At 46.3% G+C, this 20,039-nt stretch overlaps 1 protein-coding gene across 2 annotated transcripts in view; it reads right to left on the bottom strand.

Moving 5' to 3' along the window:
* Positions 1–20,039, bottom strand: part of LOC141117605 (uncharacterized) — a 33,218-nt gene that overhangs the window by 7,620 nt on the left and 5,559 nt on the right. Inside the window, exons 1-3 of one of the 2 annotated variants that reach the window (XM_073610536.1) lie at positions 11,268–11,395; positions 5,912–5,987; positions 802–1,116 (exon numbers count right to left, since the gene is read on the bottom strand). In XM_073610536.1, coding sequence (XP_073466637.1) covers positions 802–1,116; positions 5,912–5,954 — 358 coding nt within the window. In that variant the 5' untranslated portion in view covers positions 5,955–5,987; positions 11,268–11,395. Of the gene's footprint in view, positions 1–801; positions 1,117–5,911; positions 5,988–11,267; positions 11,396–20,039 lie in introns of those variants that run through there. The other variant, XM_073610537.1, reaches the window with a different exon arrangement.

Below are 20,039 nucleotides of genomic sequence, written 5' to 3' on the forward strand. Positions count from 1 at the left end.
GAGTTCCCAGGTCTGTACAGCTGCTGAGCCCATTATGTGGGGTTCCCACCATCCCTGTGCTGAGTTCCTGGGTCTGTACACCTGCTGTGCCCATTATAAGGGGTTCCCACCATCCCCGTGCTGAGTTCCTGGGTCTATACGCCTGCTGTGCCCATTATGAGGGGTTCCCACCATCCCTGTGCTAAGTTCCAGGTCTGCACCCCTGCTGTGCCCATTATGAGGTGTTCCCACCATCCCTGTGCTGAGTTCTCGGGTCTGTACACCTGCCATGTCTATTATGAGGGTTTCCTACCATCCCTGCTAGTTTGACAAAACCTTTGTATGTTCAGTAATGAGTTTTAGAGAATTAGGACAGATTTCTCATCTCCTATCTTAAAGTGAAATTGTCCTCATTAACATCCCCTCACTTGCGTCAGAGTCCCCATCAGTCCCTCTTTCATGCACAGAGCAAAAGCTAGGAGGTGAGCAGGTCTGGACAGAGGAAGTGCTGTCCTCTTGTGAAGTCTGAGGCAAATAGGTCATTGGTTGCCAGGATGCTGGTGGTCCCGGGGCAGGGGTTAGGTGGTAAGAAACAGAGACCATGGCCAGCCTTTGCTGACCTGAATCCTCAATCTGTGGATTTTAAGTGAAAGCTTGTAGAGGGCCAGATGTGGCTCATGAGCTATGATTTGGAGACCTTTCCTTTAATGTAAATTGCAGCCTCACTAATAAATACACTCGGTTGGGAGTAAAGAGAGATACAGCCAAGATCAACAAACATTTCAGTTACTGGTCCAGAAATAGAACATTTTAGTGACTCACTTTGAACAATGACTTGATAATGTATTATAGAGCGACTGTTATCAATCGTCAATATATCCACTGAATAATCGTCTTCGTCTTGCCAATACAGAGCCTTTATAATCAGTGATCCACCATGAGCGCAGCTTAATCTCTCTGTATATTTGGGGTCTGGAATATCTAGGGATCCATTGCCAAAACTTGTGGCAATATGTTCCTGTACTTTTTTCCAAACATACTTTGTTTGATTTCGTAGATGTTCAGGCAGCGGTAGGCTGATCTCCTCCTCCCGGTGAGCAACTATAATTTTTTTACTAAAACTTTCAGTGGTGACACCTAGACAACAACAGAAATGTGCGTTATTGGGGTTGATTTACTGAAGGCAAACAGGCTCTTCCCTTTGCAAGGGAATTTTCCCCAGAGGCTGGTGAATGTGGAGTAGGAGCTGCCACAAGTGATCACTGCAGTGGGGTGATTGTTGGATTGATTGAGTATGATGTCAGGCACTTGTAGAACTGCTGTCACTTTGAGCACTGAGGGGTTGATTTACTAAAACTGGAGAGTGCAGAACCTGGTGCAACTGTGCATGGCAGCCAATCAGCTTCTAACTTCAGCTTGTTTATTTAAGTTTTGACAATAACACCTGGAAGCTGGTTGGTTTCTATGCAGAGCTGCACTACATTTCGCACTGTCCAGTTTTAGTAAATCAACCCCAGTGAGTAGTATGAGGGGCTGTGAGTACTGAGGGGCACTGTGAATAACCGAGGGGCAATGTGTAACGGGGGGGGGGTGGCATCTGAGTAAACAAGGGGCAATGTGTAATGGAGGGGCACTGTGAGTAACGAAGAGGCAATGTGTAATGGAGGGGCACTGTGAGTAACCAAGAGGCAATGTGTAACAGAGGGGCACTGTGAGTAACCATGGGGCAATGTGTAATGGAGGGGCACTGTGAGTAACCAAGGGGCAATGTGTAACCGAGGGGCACTGTGAGTAACCAAGGGGCAATGTGTAACAGAAGGGCACTGTGAGTAACCAAGAGGCAATGTGTAATGGAGGGGCACTGTGAGTAACCAAGGGGCAATGTGTAACAGAAGGGCACTGTAACCAAGAGGCAATGTGTAATGGAGGGGTACTGTAAGTAACCAAGGGGCAATGTGTAACAGAGGGGCACTGTGAGTAACCAAGAGGCAATGTGTAATGGAGGCAGGGCCGGATTAACATAGGGGCTGGTGGAGCTGCAGCTCCAGGCCCCTCCCTCAATCTAGGCCCATACCAGTGGCTTATGAATATCTGTGTGCCTTCCTGAAGGAAGAGGAGACAAGTGTTAGTCAATGCAGCAGAGTCCTGTCTCTGCCGATGCCTGACTCCTATCACAGGATCTGTTTCACTCACACAGATCCTCAGTGTCTGGGGGAGGGGCGCTGATGTCCTAACCAGTGGGAGCCCGGGAGGAAGGACATCTCCCATACTGTTGAGATAAGGTTAGTACATTTGTTAGGGAGATGTTGTGTAATTATTGTGCTAGGGGACAGACTGCCTGCTTCCCCCCATGTAATGTGCTCTCTTGTGCCCAGTGCCCACCATGTCATGTGCATTGCAGTGCCCCCCATGTAATGTGCTGTGCCCACCATGTCATGTGCATTGCAGTGCCCCCCATGTAATGTGCTGTGCCCAGTATGTCATGTCCATTGCAGTGCCCCCCATGTAATGTGCTGTGCCCACCATGTCATGTGCATTGCAGTGCCCCCCATGTAATGTGCTGTGCCCACTATGTCATGTGCATTGCAGTGCCCCCCATGTAATGTGCTGTGCCCACCATGTCATGTCATGTGCATTGCAGTGCCCCCATGTAATGTGCTGTGCCCACTATGTCATGTCATGTGCATTGCAGTGCCCCCCATGTAATGTGCTGTTCCCACTATGTCACGCCATGTGCATTGCAGTGCCCCCCATGTAATGTGCTGTGCCCACCATGTCATGTCATGTGCATTGCAGTGCCCCCATGTAATGTGCTGTGCCCCCATGTAATGTGCTGTGCCCACCATGTCATGCCATGTGCATTGCAGTGCCACCATGTAATGTGCTGTGCCCACCATGTCATACCATGTGCATTGCAGTGCCCACCATGTCATGTCATGTGCATTGCAGTGCCCCCCATGTAATGTGCTGTGCCCACCATGTCATGTCATGTGCATTGCAGTTCCCCCATGTAATTTGCTGTGCCCACTATGTCATGTGCTGTGCATTGCAGTGCCCCCATGTAATGTGCTGTGCCCACTATGTCATGTGCTGTGCATTGCAGTGCCCCCATGTAATGTGCTGTGCCCAGTATGTAATTTGCTGTGCATTGCAGTGCTCACTATGTAATGTGCAGTGCCCACCATGTCATGTGCTGTACATTCCAGTGCCCACCATGTAATGTGCTGTACATTGCAGTGCCCACCATGTAATGTGCTGTACATTGCAGTGCCCACCATGTCATGTGCAGTGCCCACCATGTAATGTGCTGTGCCATGCAGTGATCCCACCAAGTAATGTACAGTGCCCACCATGTAATGTGATGTGCCATGCAGTGCCCACCATGTCATGTGCAGTTCCCACCATGTCATGTACTGTGGCCACCCTGCCATTTGTTGTGCCCAGCATGTAGTGTGTTGTGCCCACTGTGCAATGTGCTGGGCTGTTCAGCAGTGCCCATCATGTCATGTGCAGTTCCTAACATGTAATGTGCAGTTGCATTGCCCACCATGAAATGTGCTATGCCATGCAGTACCCACCATGTAATGTGTTGTGCCATTCAATGCCCACCATATAATGCACTGTGCCCACCACGTCATGTGCTGTGCCATGCAGTGCCCACCATGTAATGCGCTGTATCCACCATGTAATGTGCTGTGCCATGCAGTGCCAACCGTGTCATGTGCAGTGCCCACCATGTAAATTACTGTGCACTGCCCACCCTGTCGTGCTGTGTTGTGCCCACCATGTCATGTGCTGGGCCATGCAGTGCTTACCATGTAATGTGCTGTACCCAGAATGTAATGTGCTGTACATTGTCCACCATGGCATGTGCCGTGCAGTACACACAATGGAATGCGCTATGCAGGGCTCACCATGTCATGTGCGGTGTCCACCAATTAATGTGCTGTGCTCATAATGTAATGTGCTGTGCTGTGTCATGCAGTGCCCACCATATCATATGGTGTCATGCAGTGCCCACCTTGTCATGTGCTGTGCAGTGCCCACCATGCCATGTGCAGTACCCACCATATAATATGCTGTGCCCACCATATAATGTGCTGTGCAGTGCCCACTTGTAATGCGCAGTGCCCACCATGTAATGTGCTCAGCTGTGCCCGCCATGTCATGTGCTGTGCCCACCATATAAGGTCCTGTGCCCACCGTGTGCATGTGCTGTGTTGTGCCCACCATGCAATGTGCTGTGTTGTGCAGTACCAACCATGTCATGTGCTGTGCCCACCATATAATGTACTGTGCCTACCTTGTAATGTGCTGTATTGGGCAGTGCCAACAGTGTAATGTGCCGTGCCCGCCATGTAATGTGCTGTGCTTCGCCCACCATTAAATGTGCTGTATCCATGTATCCACCATGTAATGTGTAGTGCCAACCATGTAATGTACTGTGCTATCCCCCCCCCGTGTAATGTACTATGCTGTGCCCCCCACAGACTCACCCTCTCACTCTCACCCCCCCTCTCTCTCTCTCTTTCACCCTGTTCTCTCTCTCACCCCCTTCATCTCCCATTCTCTCTCTCTCGCCCCCTTCAACCCCCTCTTTCCTACCACCCTCTCTCTCTTTCACCCTCTCTCTATTCCTCTTTTTCTCACCCCCTCTCTATCATCCCCATCTCTCTCATTCAATGCCTTTCTCTCTCTTTTCCCCTCCCTCTCATCCCCTCTCTTTCAGCCCCCTATCTCGCTATCACCCCTCTCTCTCTCTCTCTCTCTCTCTCTCTCACACACCCCTCTCTCTCTAATTTAATTCAACAAAAAATTGTTTGCGTTTTCATTTTATTTATTTTCATAAAAAGGCCCACCAAAATCCTTAGCACCAGGCCCATGTTGCTCTTAATCTGGCCCTGAATGGAGGGGCACTGTGAGTAACCAAGGGGCAATGTGTAACAGGGGGGCACTGTAAGTAACCAAGGGGCAATGTGTAACAGGGGGGCACTGTAAGTAACCAAGGGGCAATGTGTAACAGAAGGGCACTCTGAGTCTGATCTGGTGAAGCTCTGCATAGAAACCAATCAGCTTCAAGGTTTTTTGTCAAAGCATAATTAAACACGCTGAAGTTAGAAGCTGATTGGCTTTCATACACAACTGCACCAGATTTTGCACTCTTCACTTTTAGTAAATCAACCTCAATGTGTAACGGAGATGCACTGTGAGTAACCGAGGGGCAATGTTTAATGAAAGGGCACTGTGAGTAACTGAGGGGCAATGTGAGTACTGAGGGGCACTGTCAGTAGCAAGGGACAATGTAAGCACTGTGAGTAGCCAGAGGCACTGTGAGTAACTGAGAGGCAATGAGTAATAGAGGGGTACTGTGAGTACTGAGGTGCACAGTGAGTATTGAAGGGTGTAGTGAGCAGCACTGTTAGTAGCAAGGGGCACTGTGAGTAACCGAGAGGCAATGTTTAACCAAGGGGCAATGTGCAACTGAGGGGCACTGTGAGTACTGAGGGGACTACTGAGGGGCACTGTGAGTACTGAGGGGAGTACTGAGGGGCACTGTGAGTACTGAGGGGCACTGTGAGTACTGAGGGGAGTACTGAGGGGCACTGTGAGTACTGAGGGGAGTACTGAGGGGCACTGTGAGTACTGAGGGGAGTACTGAGGGGCACTGTCAGTGGCAAGTGTAAAATCAAGGGGCACTAGGAGTACTGAAGGGAACTGTGACTACTGAGGGACGTTGTGTGTAACTGAGGGGAACATTGTGCATTGAGGGGCACTGTGTGTAAACCGAGGGGTGCTGTTAGTAATGACGGACATTGTGATACAAGCCAAGGGGCCCTCTGAGTAAGCTGAGGGGCACTGTGTGTAAAGTTCCATCCATCACCCCTTTGCCTGAGCTACAAGAACACATTGGAGGATAATATTATAAACTTACCATGTGTAATTAGTAAAATGACTAATAATACAATAGCATCCATCTTCCTTCAAGTTTATTTGTTTCTCTTGTGGGGCTGAAAGAGTAAAAAACAAAATGTTAAAAGCACAGAAACTTCCGACTATATCTACAGTCTGGTACATTTTTTTTCTTTGGTAGAATGGACTTGTGATTGTGACCTCACACCTATGATAAGCTCATATCCTACCTCCAGGGCTGTTGCAGGTATACTATGCTGCTAGATTATGCCTTGTATAAAGATACAGAACAGGACTGTCAATGGAAGTAAAGGGTATAAAGTAGACCTGGGGAAGAAGCTATGTTATAGTAACATCTAGAAACATAGCTTCTAACTGTCCCTGATTTGGAGGGACTGTCCCTGATTTGGAGCAATGTCCCTCTGTCCCTCATTCCTCCTCATTTGTCCCTCATTGTGGTCTGATCTATATAGTTGTATATAAAATGCACTTTTTAAGTATCAAAAAGTGTTTTCCAGTGCTGCATTTGTAAATTCCAAAAGCCAATATAAAGGAATAGTAGTGGTAAAAAAAGCACTTGTGGGTTTAACCAATCTTGTATTTTTTTTTTGTACAATTCTACTTTAACGGGGCATGGCAAGGGGTGTGTCCTATGCCTGCATACTTTTGCTGATAGGTGTCCCTCATTCCCATCTCAAAAAGTTGGGAGGTATGTCTAGAAATGTTGACAATTGTCGAGATGCCGTTTGGCTGGCTTTGGTCAGACGTGCATGCTGGAAAACCAGCAGCCGACTGACTCCCGATCAGCGCTCTCAGCCAAGGGCAGACCGTCCCCTTGTCAGAACACAACAGCTCAGCAGGGGGAGATCTCTGAACCGCCCTCGCATGGTTAGTAGGGTGGCTCTGACCGGAGCTGACAGTTTTGTTTTTTTCGTTTAACCCGTGGGGTTGAATGAAAAACAAAAATAAAAAATTGTGTGTACCCGGCTTAAATCTCACTCCAGCACTGTGTGCTGGGAAATTTTTTGTTTGTTTGTGCTGTGCAATGCCCTTCCATTTGCACCTTACTTTAAAAGCTAGTTAAATTAGGGTGGTTGCCATTCTTGTATAGCTTGCTTGCGGGATTTGGCATGGGGACACATTGGATGTTTTTAGCTTCCAGTGTACTCTTGCTGGGCTTCTAATGTGTCCCTGCACCTTAGGAATAGGCTCCCTTCAGGCATACCTGCCCTTAAATTATTCACTGCTATATATGCTATATACACTCCAACTTGGAGGCTGTATTTGCAAACGTGTGTAGCTATAACCCCAGCTTTTACCATAAATTGTTAGACAGTACCACTTTGTTTTATTTGCAGGTTAGCTGGTAGGTGTGCTGGGAAATCTTTTGTTTGTTTGTGCTATGCGAAGAGTAGTTCCCACACCTGAACACTAAGTGGCAGTAAAGTATTACTGATTCCTAAAGAACAAGGATAGCCTCTTGCAAAACAAACTGCAATACAGTCATTACCAATGCACTTACTTGTGGTTCCCTGGTAAAGAGGTGAAAATCGAGCCATAGATGAATCCAAATTTGGCCGGTTCAGCAGGACCAGCCAAATTTTTAATCCATCTATAGGCAGGCTGGTTGTACTGAAGACAATCCATTGATCGACTTCAATACAACCAGCATGTTAGGGTTTTTTCAGCTCCATCATTGCTGTTAGCCATCCACCGGCAGTGATCACTGTATTCTGCTAGTGGGGAATGCTCCCAGCAAAACACAATAGCCCTGCGGGAGGTATTCCCCCATCAACACTGACTGTGTTGATGGGGAAATCAAGCAATTTTCTTTCCCTCAACCTTTGGTTAAAGGAAAGAAAATTGCGTAACGCATGGCTGGCTTAACATTTCTCCTACTAGGAGGCTTGTTGTAGCTGATAGTTCAGGCGGCTGGACACAGGACCCCCTAGGGCAGTGATGGTGAACCATGGCACTCTGCAGTGTAGTTGAGCATCATGGGAAATGTAGTTCCAAAACATCTGGGGTGCCAAGGTTCGCCATCACTGCCCTAGGGTAAGGCTTGAGGCGTTTTTGGCCTGGATGTTCAGGTGGTTGAAGACAATGCCGGGAGGACATTACTCCAAAGTCAGCTAGCACAGTATCGACCAGAGTGACTAAGGCGTAGGCAGAAGTTTTGCACGCTTGTGCTCTCTGCTGGTGGCCCACCACATGCTGGACATAGAAATGTAAGGCCCAGCACCTGGTTACAGGTTACATGCCCAGTCACTTCTGTCCCATCGGGCAGGGTGTCTCTGATTACTAGAGGGGGGGATTGTCAGTGGAATTGTTATCTCCTTGGCATGTCCAGGAGTCCTAGGGATTGTAGGAATAGGAGCCTGCACCCACTGCTAAGCAAGGAGGGTGAAGGGGGACTCCAACGTAGCAGTACTGTGCTGCTCACTATCCTTCTTGCTGGACCTGCAGCGCAATAATTTCCCTGCTCCTGTTTCATCTATTCTGTGGATCTGTGCTTGCTCTACCTGTGTCATTACCCCACCAGTCATCAGATGATGTCCCTACTGTGCTGCTCACTGTTCTCCTTGCTGGAGAGGAAGCTGTGCCTGAAGACCTACAGCACAAGGACCTCCTTGCTTCTGCTTCATCCATTCTGTGGATCTGTGCATGCTCTACCTCCGTCATTAGCCCACCAGTTATCAGATGATGCCACTACTATGCTGCTCACTGTGATCCTTGCTGGAGGGGAAGCTGTACCTGAGGACCTGCAGTGCACGGATTTCCTTGCTTCTGTTTCATTCATTCTGTGGATCTGATCTTGCTCAACAGCCTTCATTACCCCACCAGTTATTAGATAATACCACTACTGTGCTGCTCACTGTTCCCCTTGCTGGAGAGGAAGCTGAACCCGAGGAGCTGCAGTGCAAGAATCTCCCTGCTCTGGTTTCATCCATTCTGTGGTGCAGTGCTTGCTCAATCCATATCTTTATTCCATCAGTTATTAGATGATGTCACTACTGTGCTGCTCACTGTTCTCCTTACTGGAGAGGAAGTTGTAGCTGAGGACTTGTAGAGCAAGGATCTCCCTGCTTCATCATTCTGTGGATCTGTGCTTCCTCTATCTCTCCTGCTGGCTCTTTGTCATAATCCCACCAGACAATATATCACCACTCATCAGTGGGGGAGCAGCTCTGGCATAAGGAAACAGAGAATCTTCTCCCACACCAAGATGGCTGCCTCCACAGAGAATGCAGGTCAAATTATATTAAGCCAGTAATGGGGCAAAGATTTGCTGCAGGAAGACCACAGGGAATACCGGTGACTAGTCCTTTGCCATATGTCTTATTTGGGCACAGCTTCCACAGTACAGATCCTCTTTAAGGGTTACAAATAAGGAGCAATTCTTGCTGATGCAGTAGACTTTTGCAATCAGTCAAGAAGAGATTGTATTTATTGTGATGAAGTTGCTGGATTTCCTGACTTTTAGACCAAATGACTTGGAACAGGTGAAGGAAGAATCCAAAGTCCGCAATTACACAGAATGTAAACCTTCCTTGTAATAGGAATATGGCATGATTGGTCCTCTTTACAGTGAGATATGGGGTCAATAAGACCCCACATCTCACCTCTAGGCTGGGAAGCCTGAAATCAAAAAAATTAAAAAACGATCTCGGCTTCCCAGCCGAGGCGGCGTCATTTGTTTGAAAATGCAGAGGCCGGGTGTGACGTCATAACATACCGCCTGGCCTCCAAACGATCACTGATGGAAGCGTCTGCTCTCGCCACCTGTAAGGATCAAGCGTCGGTACAGCCGCTATGTTTGTGCTTATGGTGTAGGGATTCACCGGCTGAAAAAGACGATATCTGAATGATGCCTGTAGCTGTAGGCATTATTGAGATATACCCGCACAAAGTCAAGGACGTCATATGACGTAATTTGGGCGGGAAGTGGTTTAAACCTATATTTCCAGTAAAAAAAAAATACACCAACATAATTTAATCCCAATTTTGTTTTTTGTACAAAAAAAGGTTTGAATCGAGTAGATACCAAATACTGTATGCCAATCCTCAAAACTATGCTAAACAGCCCCAACTGCCATTTAAAAAAAATAAAATACACATTTCACTTTTTTTATTCTTTGTTACATCTCAGCACTGTTGATCTCCTGCAGCCTCTTTGCAGCCACTTCCTGACTACCTGCCCTTCTGTGATGGCTGAAGGGCATTTCTTAGGGAACAGAAATGTTTGCAACTCACTGATCTGCCTGAGTCTATTTGCATTTGTTAATTATTACTCGGGAGTGAACAACCCTGAAGATCAACCGGTTAGACGAGATCTGTAAAACACCTGGTAATTCTTTACAAAGCATCTAATCTTGCTTGCTAACATTCCCAAGAGAGTACAGAAATAAACGTGAAGGATGCACTCTGATGTAAGGGGGGGCTTTAATGTGTAAGGGGGGGCTTTAATTTGTAAGGGGGGGCTTTAATGTGTAAGGGGGGCTTTTAATGTGTAAGGGGGGGCTCTAAAGTGAAAAGGGGACTCTGTTGTGAAGGGGAGGTTTGATGTGATGAGAGATCTGACTTAAGGGGGGTGGGGGGGCTCTGAAGTGAAAGGAGGACTCTGATGTGAAGGGGAGCTCTGATGCGATTTGAGCTTTTCATGCGAAGGGGGACTACTGATATGATGTGGCCCTCATACTAAACCATTTGGGGACCCCTACTGTACAGAACACCTCCGGATGGCAATATTGAAGTTTACAGAAAATTACAGAGCTGCAGATTGAAAAAGAAAGGTGGTTTTTAATAACATTCAATTACAATATGACTTAGAACTTGTACTCGTTGTCTAACTATGCTACATTATTATTATTACTATTATGTACTGTAATTGTGCTGTCCCCCCTCTACATTGTAAAGTGCTGCGTAAACTGCTGGCGCTATATAAATCGTGAATAATAATAATAATGATAATATTATTATTATTAATAATATTATTGCTATTACAATTTTTTAATATATAGCTATTTTTTTTTTTATCAAAGTGGAAAGTGAAAGTAACGAGAAGTTAATGCCAGATCAATAGCCCCATAGGAGAAATATAAGCCTTGTTCTGGTCCATAGGGGGCGTACAGGAGTGAGTCTAGGTGGTGAAAAACAGCCAGGACTTGTAGAATAATGCCTGCGATCTTGCACAGTGCCCAAAGCTGGAAATGTTTTCTGAAGAACTGAAGACATTTACAGAGAAGTCATTGTAGGTCCCCGAGACAATACAACTACTGTTAGAGCCATTCGCTTCATCAGAAAAGCTTCCTGTTTGGATAATGGTCACATAGAGAATTTTAGTAGGGAATACGCGGATAGATTGAAAAAAATCTTACCTTCATAAAATGATCAGACGGATCGTAGATTGCTTCACTTTTGTCCTACAAGCTACTTGTCCTATTTGCTCATTGCATAGAATGTACGCATGTCTGCACTCCTCCCAGTACTTAACTACTTGAGTCCCTGAGCTTTTTTTACTTCCTCTACCTCTCTTGAGTGAGTCCCAGAGCAAGGGTACAAATCACCATGCAGGGCTGGACTGGGACAAAAATGTGGCCCTGGACTTCATCCAGACCGGCCTAGGGCACAGCACATGAGGGTACAGGGCACATCAGGGCACAGCACATGAGGGTACAGGGCACATCAGGGCACAGCACATCAGGGTACTGGGCACAGCACATCAGGTTACAGGGCACATCAGGGCACAGCACATCAGGGCACAGCACATCAGGGTACAGGGCACAGCACATCATGACACAGGGCACAGCACATCAGGGTACAGCACAACAGGCCACATCAGGGTACAGGGCACAGCACATCAGGACACAGGGCACAGCACATTAGGACACAGGGCACAGCACATCAGGGTACAGCACAACAGGCCACATCAGGGTACAGGGCACAGCACATTAGGACACAGGGCACAGCACATCAGGGCACAGCACATCAGGGTACAGCACAACAGGCCACATCAGGGTACAGGGCACAGCACATCAGGACACAGGGCACAGCACATCAGGGAACAGCACATCAGGGTACAGCACAACAGGCCACATCAGGGTACAGGGCACAGCATATCAGGACACAGCACATCAAGACACAGGGCACAGCACATCATGACACAGGGCACAGCACATCAGGACACAGGGCACAGCACATCATTACACAGGGCACAGCACATCATTACACAGGGCACAGCACATCAGGACACAGCATATCAGGACACAGGGCACAGCACATCAGGACACAGGGCACAGCACATCATTACACAGGGCACAGCACATCAGGACACAGCACATCAGGACACAGGGCACAGCACATCAGGACACAGAACATCAGGACATAGGGCACAGCACATCATGACACAGGGCACAGCACATCAGGACACAAGGCACAGCACATCATTACACAGGGCACAGCACATCAGGACACAGCATATCAGGACACAGGGCACAGCACATCAGGACACAGCTCATCATGACACAGCACATCAGGACACAGGGCACAGCACATCAGGACACAGAACATCAGGACATAGGGCACAGCACATCAGGACACAGGGCACAGCACATCAGGACACAGGGCACAGCACATCAGGACACGGCACATCAGGACATGGCACATCAGGACAGGGCACATGGCACATCAGGGTAGTGGGCACATGGCACATCAGGGTACAGGACAGGGCACATGGCACATCAGGGTAGTGGGCACATGGCACATCAGGGTACAGGACATGGCACATCAGGGCTCGGCACATCAGGACACGGCACATCAGGACAGGGCACAACAGGGTACAGGACACAGCAAATGAGGACAGGGCACATCAGGACATGGCACATCAGGGAAAAGCACATCAGGACACGGCACATCAGTGCACAGTACATCAGGACACGGCACATCAGGACATGGCACAACAGGGTACAGGACACAGCACATCAGGACAGGGCACATGGCACAGCAGGGCACAGGACACAGCACATCAGGACAGGACAGGGCACATCAGGACACGGCACATCAGGACAGGGTACAGGACACAGCACATCAGGGTACAGGACACAGCATATCAGGGCATAGCACATCGGGGTAAAGGGCACAGCACATCAGGACACAGCACATCAGGTCACATCAGGACACAGGACATTGGGGCACAGTACAACAGGGCACATCACGGTACAGGACATCGAGGCACAGCACATCAGGGCACATGGCACATCAGGGTACATGGGGCACATCAGGGTAGATGGGGCACATCAAAGCACATGTGGCACATTAGGGTACATGGGGCACATCAGGGTAGGAAAAAATGAATAGCTGGATAACCGCACTCCAAAAAAATTCACCTTTATTGTATAAAATTGGATATCAAAGCATCACAGATGGGTACAGACTAAGTGTACAGCCGCTGATGCGTTTCACACCAGGCACGGCACTATGACTAAGCACTGTGCCTGGTGTGAAACTTGTCAGTGGCTGTACAGTTAGTCTGTACCCATCTGTGATGCTTTGATATCCAATTTTATACAATAAAGGTGAATTGTTTTTTGGAGTGCAGCTATCCAGCTATTCATTTTTTCCTATCACTTCTGTTGCAAACAGAGCCTGCACCCTGCTTGTATGTGGAGACAGCTGATTCTGGGAAAGGTATTTACCTGTGAGTGGTGAACTCCCTCATTCTTTTTTCTGGGCACATCAGGGTACATGGGGCACATCAGGGTACCGGGGGGGAGCAGCGTGACATGAGATAGAACTTATTATAGGCGCTTCCTGTGCTACTCTGCATGTTTGCTAAATATCCATCTACCCATCAGGCGCCAGCTGTCGATGATTGACAGGTAGATCGCCGCGGACCTCCGGGGGAATTCACCGCAGAACAACTGGGAAACCCCAGTTGAGAAACAATGCAATAGGCAAATTAGGCAGCCGCTGAAACTGGCCCACTGAGCCATCGGCCCACAAGGAAACTCCCAGGAGTCCCGATGGCCAGTACATGCCTGTCACCACGGCGGTGACTTTTTTTACACATTTATGATACCTACAAATTAGAATGGTAAATAATTTCATATATTGCATTTGAATAAATAAGACTATATTGGAGGTTGCAGGTTGGAGGAGGAGGGGAAGGAGGAGAGGGCACTCTGGGACTCCTGTACACATATGTATGCTTTTCACCCCCCATGGGGAGATTTTTTTTAGTGTAGAGTATTAAACAATTACATTTAAATTGTATTATATTTCATTGTATTATGATATGATTACTTAAAAGTTTGTTATTCTATCTAGATGGCATGTATAGAAAGTCTGTTCTGATAGCTCCTGACGAAGAGGACTTTGTCCAAGAAATGCGTTGAGCTGAATAGACTATCATGTGCATTTCTACAGTACCGAAATCGACTGGTTTTATATACAATTTTATTTTATTGCAATCTATTGTTATATGAATTGAACTTGTTTGAATCTTATCAACTTTTAATAAATTTAAATTTACCAAAATATGCTGTGCCTTAAAAGCCCCATACCCTTACTATTTTGATAGTTTCGATGCACCTACATTTTTTATTTTAATTTAAGATTTAATTAAAAATGTTCATTTTAAAAATATTATTTTGTTTGTATTTGACACCCATTCTATTTGGTGGGTAGCATACTACCACATGTATGCTGCCATGGATTAGAGCCAGGAAAATAAATTATTTTAAGTATTTGATACAATATTCCATTTACCTGTTATCAACATGGCAGCATACACGTGGTAGTATGCTGCCATGGATTGGCACCAGAAAAGGAAAATTACAGGAAAATTTTCCATTTTTTTAGCACCAACATGGCAGCATACATGTGGTAGCTGTCATGGATTGGCACCAAAAAATGAAAATTTTGATAAATGTTTGATGTCAGTTTTCGTTTTCCTGGTCCCAACATGGCAGCATACATGTTATAGTATGTTGCCGTGTTTTGGCTCCAGGAAAGGAAAATTACAATAAGTATTTGATACAATTTTTGTTTTTTCTGGCATGAACATGGTAGCACACATGTGATAGCATGCTGCCATGGATTGGTGCCAGGAAAGGAAAATTACAGTAATTATTTTATACAATTCTCCATTTTTCTAGCACCAACATAACATCATACATTTGGTAGCTGTCATGGATTGACGCCAGAAATCAAAAATTGTGGTAAGTATTTGATAAAATGTTTTGCTTTCCTGAAGCCAATAAGGCAACATACATGTGATAGTATGCTGTCAGGGATTGGTGCCAGGATAGAAAAATGAAAGTAAGTATTTGATAAAATGTTCTGTTTACCTGGGACCAATATGGCAACGTACATATGGTAGCTGTCATGAATTTGGCACCAAAAAAGGAAAATTATGATAAATGTTTGATACCATTTTTTGTTTTCCTGGTGCCAACATTGCCGCATACATGTGATAGTATGCTGTCATGGATTGGTGCCAGGATAGAAAAACTGCGGTATGTATTTGATAAAATATTCTGTTTACCTGGGACCAATATGGCAACATACAAGTGGTACTATGCTGTCATGGGTTGGCATCAGAAAAAGAAAATTACGGTAAGTATTTGATAGATTTTCTGTTTCCCTGGCACCAACATGACAACATACACATGGTTGTATGCTGCTATGGGTTGACACCAGAAAAACAAAATGACAGTAAGTATTTGATACAGTTTTTTGTTTTCCTGGCCCCAACATGGCAACATACATGTGACAGCATGCTGCCATGTATTGGCGCCAGGAAATTAAAATAACAGTAAGTATTTGATATAATTTTCCAGTTTTCTAGTGCCACATGTGTTAGCATGATGTCATGGGTTGATGCCAGGGAAGGGAAATTATGGTAAATATGTAATAAAATGTTTTGTTTACCTGGTGCCAACATGGTGGCACATGTGGTAGTATGCTGCCATGGATTGGCACAAGGAAACAAAAATTATAATATGTATTTGACCATTTTTTTTCTTTTCTAGTAGTCTGAAGAAACTTTGCTCATTGCTTACTTGGAAGATTTCCCCCTCACTTCCTGTCCAGGGAATGAGTGTCAAACAGAACAGGAAGTAAGGAAAAATCTACTATGCCGACAAAAGGTCTACTATGGAGGGTACAGAATAGAAAATAGATTCTAACCCCTCCATACTCTACCCAAAGCCAGAAAGGGCTGAACCCATTTGCCACCAGATCAATTTTTTAGAACCATTTTTGGTTTGAAATTTTCTTTTGCTTTGCTCTTCCTGGATCTGTAGAAGTGATTGGGCATTTCCCATGTGAGAAAGGGCTTGTTAAGATGGGCAGCAGTCTCAATCTCCCCTCTTGAAATGAAACCATAGGGGATTGTTTTTTTGGGGTGGTAGAGATGCGGCTACCAGGCAGTCAAAGGGGGATTTTGAATGGAAATACTGCTGCACACTCATGAGCCAAGCGTTTGGCTCACAGTTGCGACGTGGGCCCATGCACTTGGATAGGGTATTGCCACCAAACATGACAGTTTGTATAGTTTGCTCTGGGCTAATGTGTACTAGCAGGACGCTTGAGGATCAACCGCCTATTTTTACCTCTTTGTGAGTGCACAAATGGTCCAACGGCCAGTTTAGAGGTAAGACATTGAGGGCCTACTGGGAACAAATAGGAGCACTTCCAAAACTATACACTTTACAAGACCCTGGTTCAGCCATCCAGATCTGGTCACCAGTCCTCAATGACTATGTGCTGGAACTGGAGAGAGTGCAATAAAAGGGCAACAAAACTAATATGGTGGCTGAAGGACCTCAGTTATGAGGAAAGGCCACACACATTAAGCTTATTTTCCCTAGGGAAGAGAAGCTTAACCACTTTAAGTGGTTGAAGGGCTGAAGTGGTTAAGAGGAGATTTGATCACAATATCTAAATATCTAAATGGTGATTCTAGCATAGGGAGGAAACTATTTTGTCTGAGGTCCTTTAACCGCTTGCCGACCAGCCGCCGCAGCTGCGGCAGAATGGCACGGGCAGGCTAATCGCCGTTATGTTACGTCGGTTCCTAAGGCGACCACTAGGTGCCCGCTGCTTACCCCCAGAACCGATGACCGCCGGACTCCCGCGATTGCTCGTAACATGGTGAGAACCGGGATCTCTATGTGAAAAAACAGAGATTCCGGTTCACTGAGGGGAGAAGTGACAGATCGTCTGTTCATACAAAGTATGAACAGCGATCTGTCATCTTCCCTAGTCAGTCCCCTCCCCCCTTCAGTTAGAACACACACTAGGGAACACAATTAACCCTTTGATCGCCTAGTGTTAACCCCTTCACTGCCAGTGACATTTTTACAGTAATCAGTGCATTTTTATAGCACTGATCGCTGTATTAATGCCAATGGTCCCAAAAATGTGTCAAAATTGTCTGATGTGTCCGCCATAATGTCGCAGTCATGATAAAAATTGCAGACGCCGCCATTACCAGTAAAAAAAATAAAAAATAATAAAAATGCTATAAATCTATCCCCTATTTTGTAGGTGCTATAACTTTTCAATATACGCTTATTGCGTTTTTTTTTACCAAAAATATGTAGAAGAATACATATCGGCCTAAACTGAGAAAAAAATTAGCTTTTTTTTTAAAAAAAAAAAATGGAGATATTTATTATAGCAAAAAGTAAAAAATATTGTGTTTTTTTTTTCAAAATTGTTGCTCTTTTGTTGTTTATAGCGCAAAAAATAAAAACCGCAGAGGTGATCAAATACCACCAAAAGAAAGCTCTATTTGTGGGAAAAAAAGGACGTCAATTTTGTTTGGGTGCAACATTGCATGACCGCGCAATTGTCAGTTAAAGTGACGCAGTGCCGAATCGCAAAAAGTGCTCTGGTCAGGAAATGAGTAAAATCTTTCGGGGCTGAAGCGGTTAAGAGGACACGCAATCACTCAATTAAGTTGAATAAGAAGCAGTTTAACCAGAGGTGTAACTAGAACCTTCAGGGCCCAAGTGCAAGAAGCCATGAAGGGCCCCCCTGACCACAGGGGCCCTTTCCATCCAAGCTTGGGGTCCTTCCCTCTGGGCCTAGGGTCATTCCCTTTGATATTGGGGCCCTTTAGTCCTGCCACAGGGCCCTTTATAAGCCCTGGTTCACACTGCTGTGAGTTTCATGTGACTTGCGACACACATTAAGTCACAAGACAAGTCAAAACGCACCTTCATTTCAATGGATTCCGTCTAAATCAATGCGACAAGTGTGACCTTTTTGACCCTGGTAGTTCTGCCACTGAGTTTAACCTTAAAGCGGAACTTCACCCAAAAGGGAAAGTAGCACTTGTTTGCATCTTCCCCCCTCCACTGCCCCATTTGGCTTTTTTTTTTTGGGGGGGGGGGGGGGTACCTGGTTTTGACAGGTACTCGCTCTCACTTATGGTCAGATTGCCACGGCTGAAAGTCCCCCCCCCCCCACTTGATCTCCTCGCAGCATTCTGAGACACATTTGCAAAGCACAGCGGGGTCGAGCATGTGTAGTAGGAAACTGGCTGTGAAGCCGGAAACATGCTGACGCCTGGACCCGAAGCCAATTGAAGAACCAAAAGGACATCACTGGATCCTTGGACAGGTAAGCGTCCTTATGTTAAAAGTCAGCAGCTACAGTATTTGTTGGGGGGAGACTGGAGCTCCTCTTTAATCTTCTTTACTGTTAGAGCAGTAAGGATGTGGATTTCCCTTCCACAATTGGTGGTGTCCCCTGTACAATGGCCGGACATCGGGCTCTCCGCTCTGTCTGCTCTCCTCTGTTTGCGTCCTGTTCTCAGGTAAAGGGGTGTGTGTGTGTGTGTGTGCGTGTGGGGTCTAATCGCATCACATGTCACCCATATACTGAGAAGATACTGGACTGCTCAGAAGAGCACCTGTCTATTTACTACCCTAGCCTGTCTATTTACTACTTTAGCCTGTCCATATACTACCCCAACCTATCTAAATACTACCCTAGCCTGTCCATATACTACCCTAGCCTGTCTATATACTACCCTAGCCTGTCTATATACTACCCTAGCCTGTCCATATACTACCCTAGCCTGTCTATATACTACCCTAGCCTGTCCATATACTACCAATATTTATTTAAGAATTAAAAGGATCATATAGATTAATCTCAAAGAAATAGTGACATTAAATACTAGACTTGGTTTATGCTTAAAGGGCACCTTAACAAAGTGACCCTGCAGATATGGCAACCGTGACAAAAACAAAAATGAAAAAAACAAACAAAGGAAACAAAGAAAACAGTGACATAAGCCACGTAACACATAACATAAAACACCTGTCTGGATGCCAGATAAGAGGAAGGGAGGACGGCTTGTTATTTTTCTAAACAATAGATGGTCCAACCCTGGTCACATAACTATTAGAGCCCTTGCACACTGGGGCGGTTTGCAGGCGCTATTGCGCTAATAATAGCGCCTGCAAACCGCCCCGAAAGTGCCGCTGCTGTCATCCCAGTGTGAAAGCCCCGAGGGCTTGCACACTGGAGCGATGCGCTGGCAGGACGGTAAAAAAAGTCCTGCCAGCAGCATCTTCGGAGCGGTGAAGGAGCGGTGTGTATACCGCTCCTTTACCGCTCCTGCCCATTGAAATCAATGGGACGGCGCGGCTATACCGCCGGCAATGCGCCTCTGCAGAGGCGCTTTGCGGTGGTATTTAACCCCTTCTCGGCCGCTAGCGGGGGGTAAAACCGCCCCGCTAGCGGCCGCATACCGGCGGTAAAACGCCGCTAATAATAGCGGCGTTTTACCGCCGACGCCGCCCCTGCCCCAGTGTGCAAGGGCTCTTAAGGAAAGTGTTTGCTGCCCAGATATAGAATTATTGGTTATGGGGCTTCGGCCTTATTACTTGCCAAGGGAGATTCCACATGTTATTGTTGTGGCAGTGACTATTCCACCTTCTGCCAACCCAACGTTGGCAAATGATGCCAACCACGGTGTTATTGCAAAACTTCAAACCAAGCATCCCAATGCCCTTATCATAATCTCAGGTGATTTTAATCATGTCACCATGGGGAAAACCTTGACAAACTTCACACAGTATTTGTGAGCTGCCCAACTAGAGAGAATAGGATCTGCTGCATGCCAATGATGA

The sequence above is a fragment of the Aquarana catesbeiana genome, linkage group LG13 (assembly GCF_042186555.1).
Source record: "Aquarana catesbeiana isolate 2022-GZ linkage group LG13, ASM4218655v1, whole genome shotgun sequence".
NCBI classification, from domain to species: domain Eukaryota; kingdom Metazoa; phylum Chordata; class Amphibia; order Anura; family Ranidae; genus Aquarana; species Aquarana catesbeiana.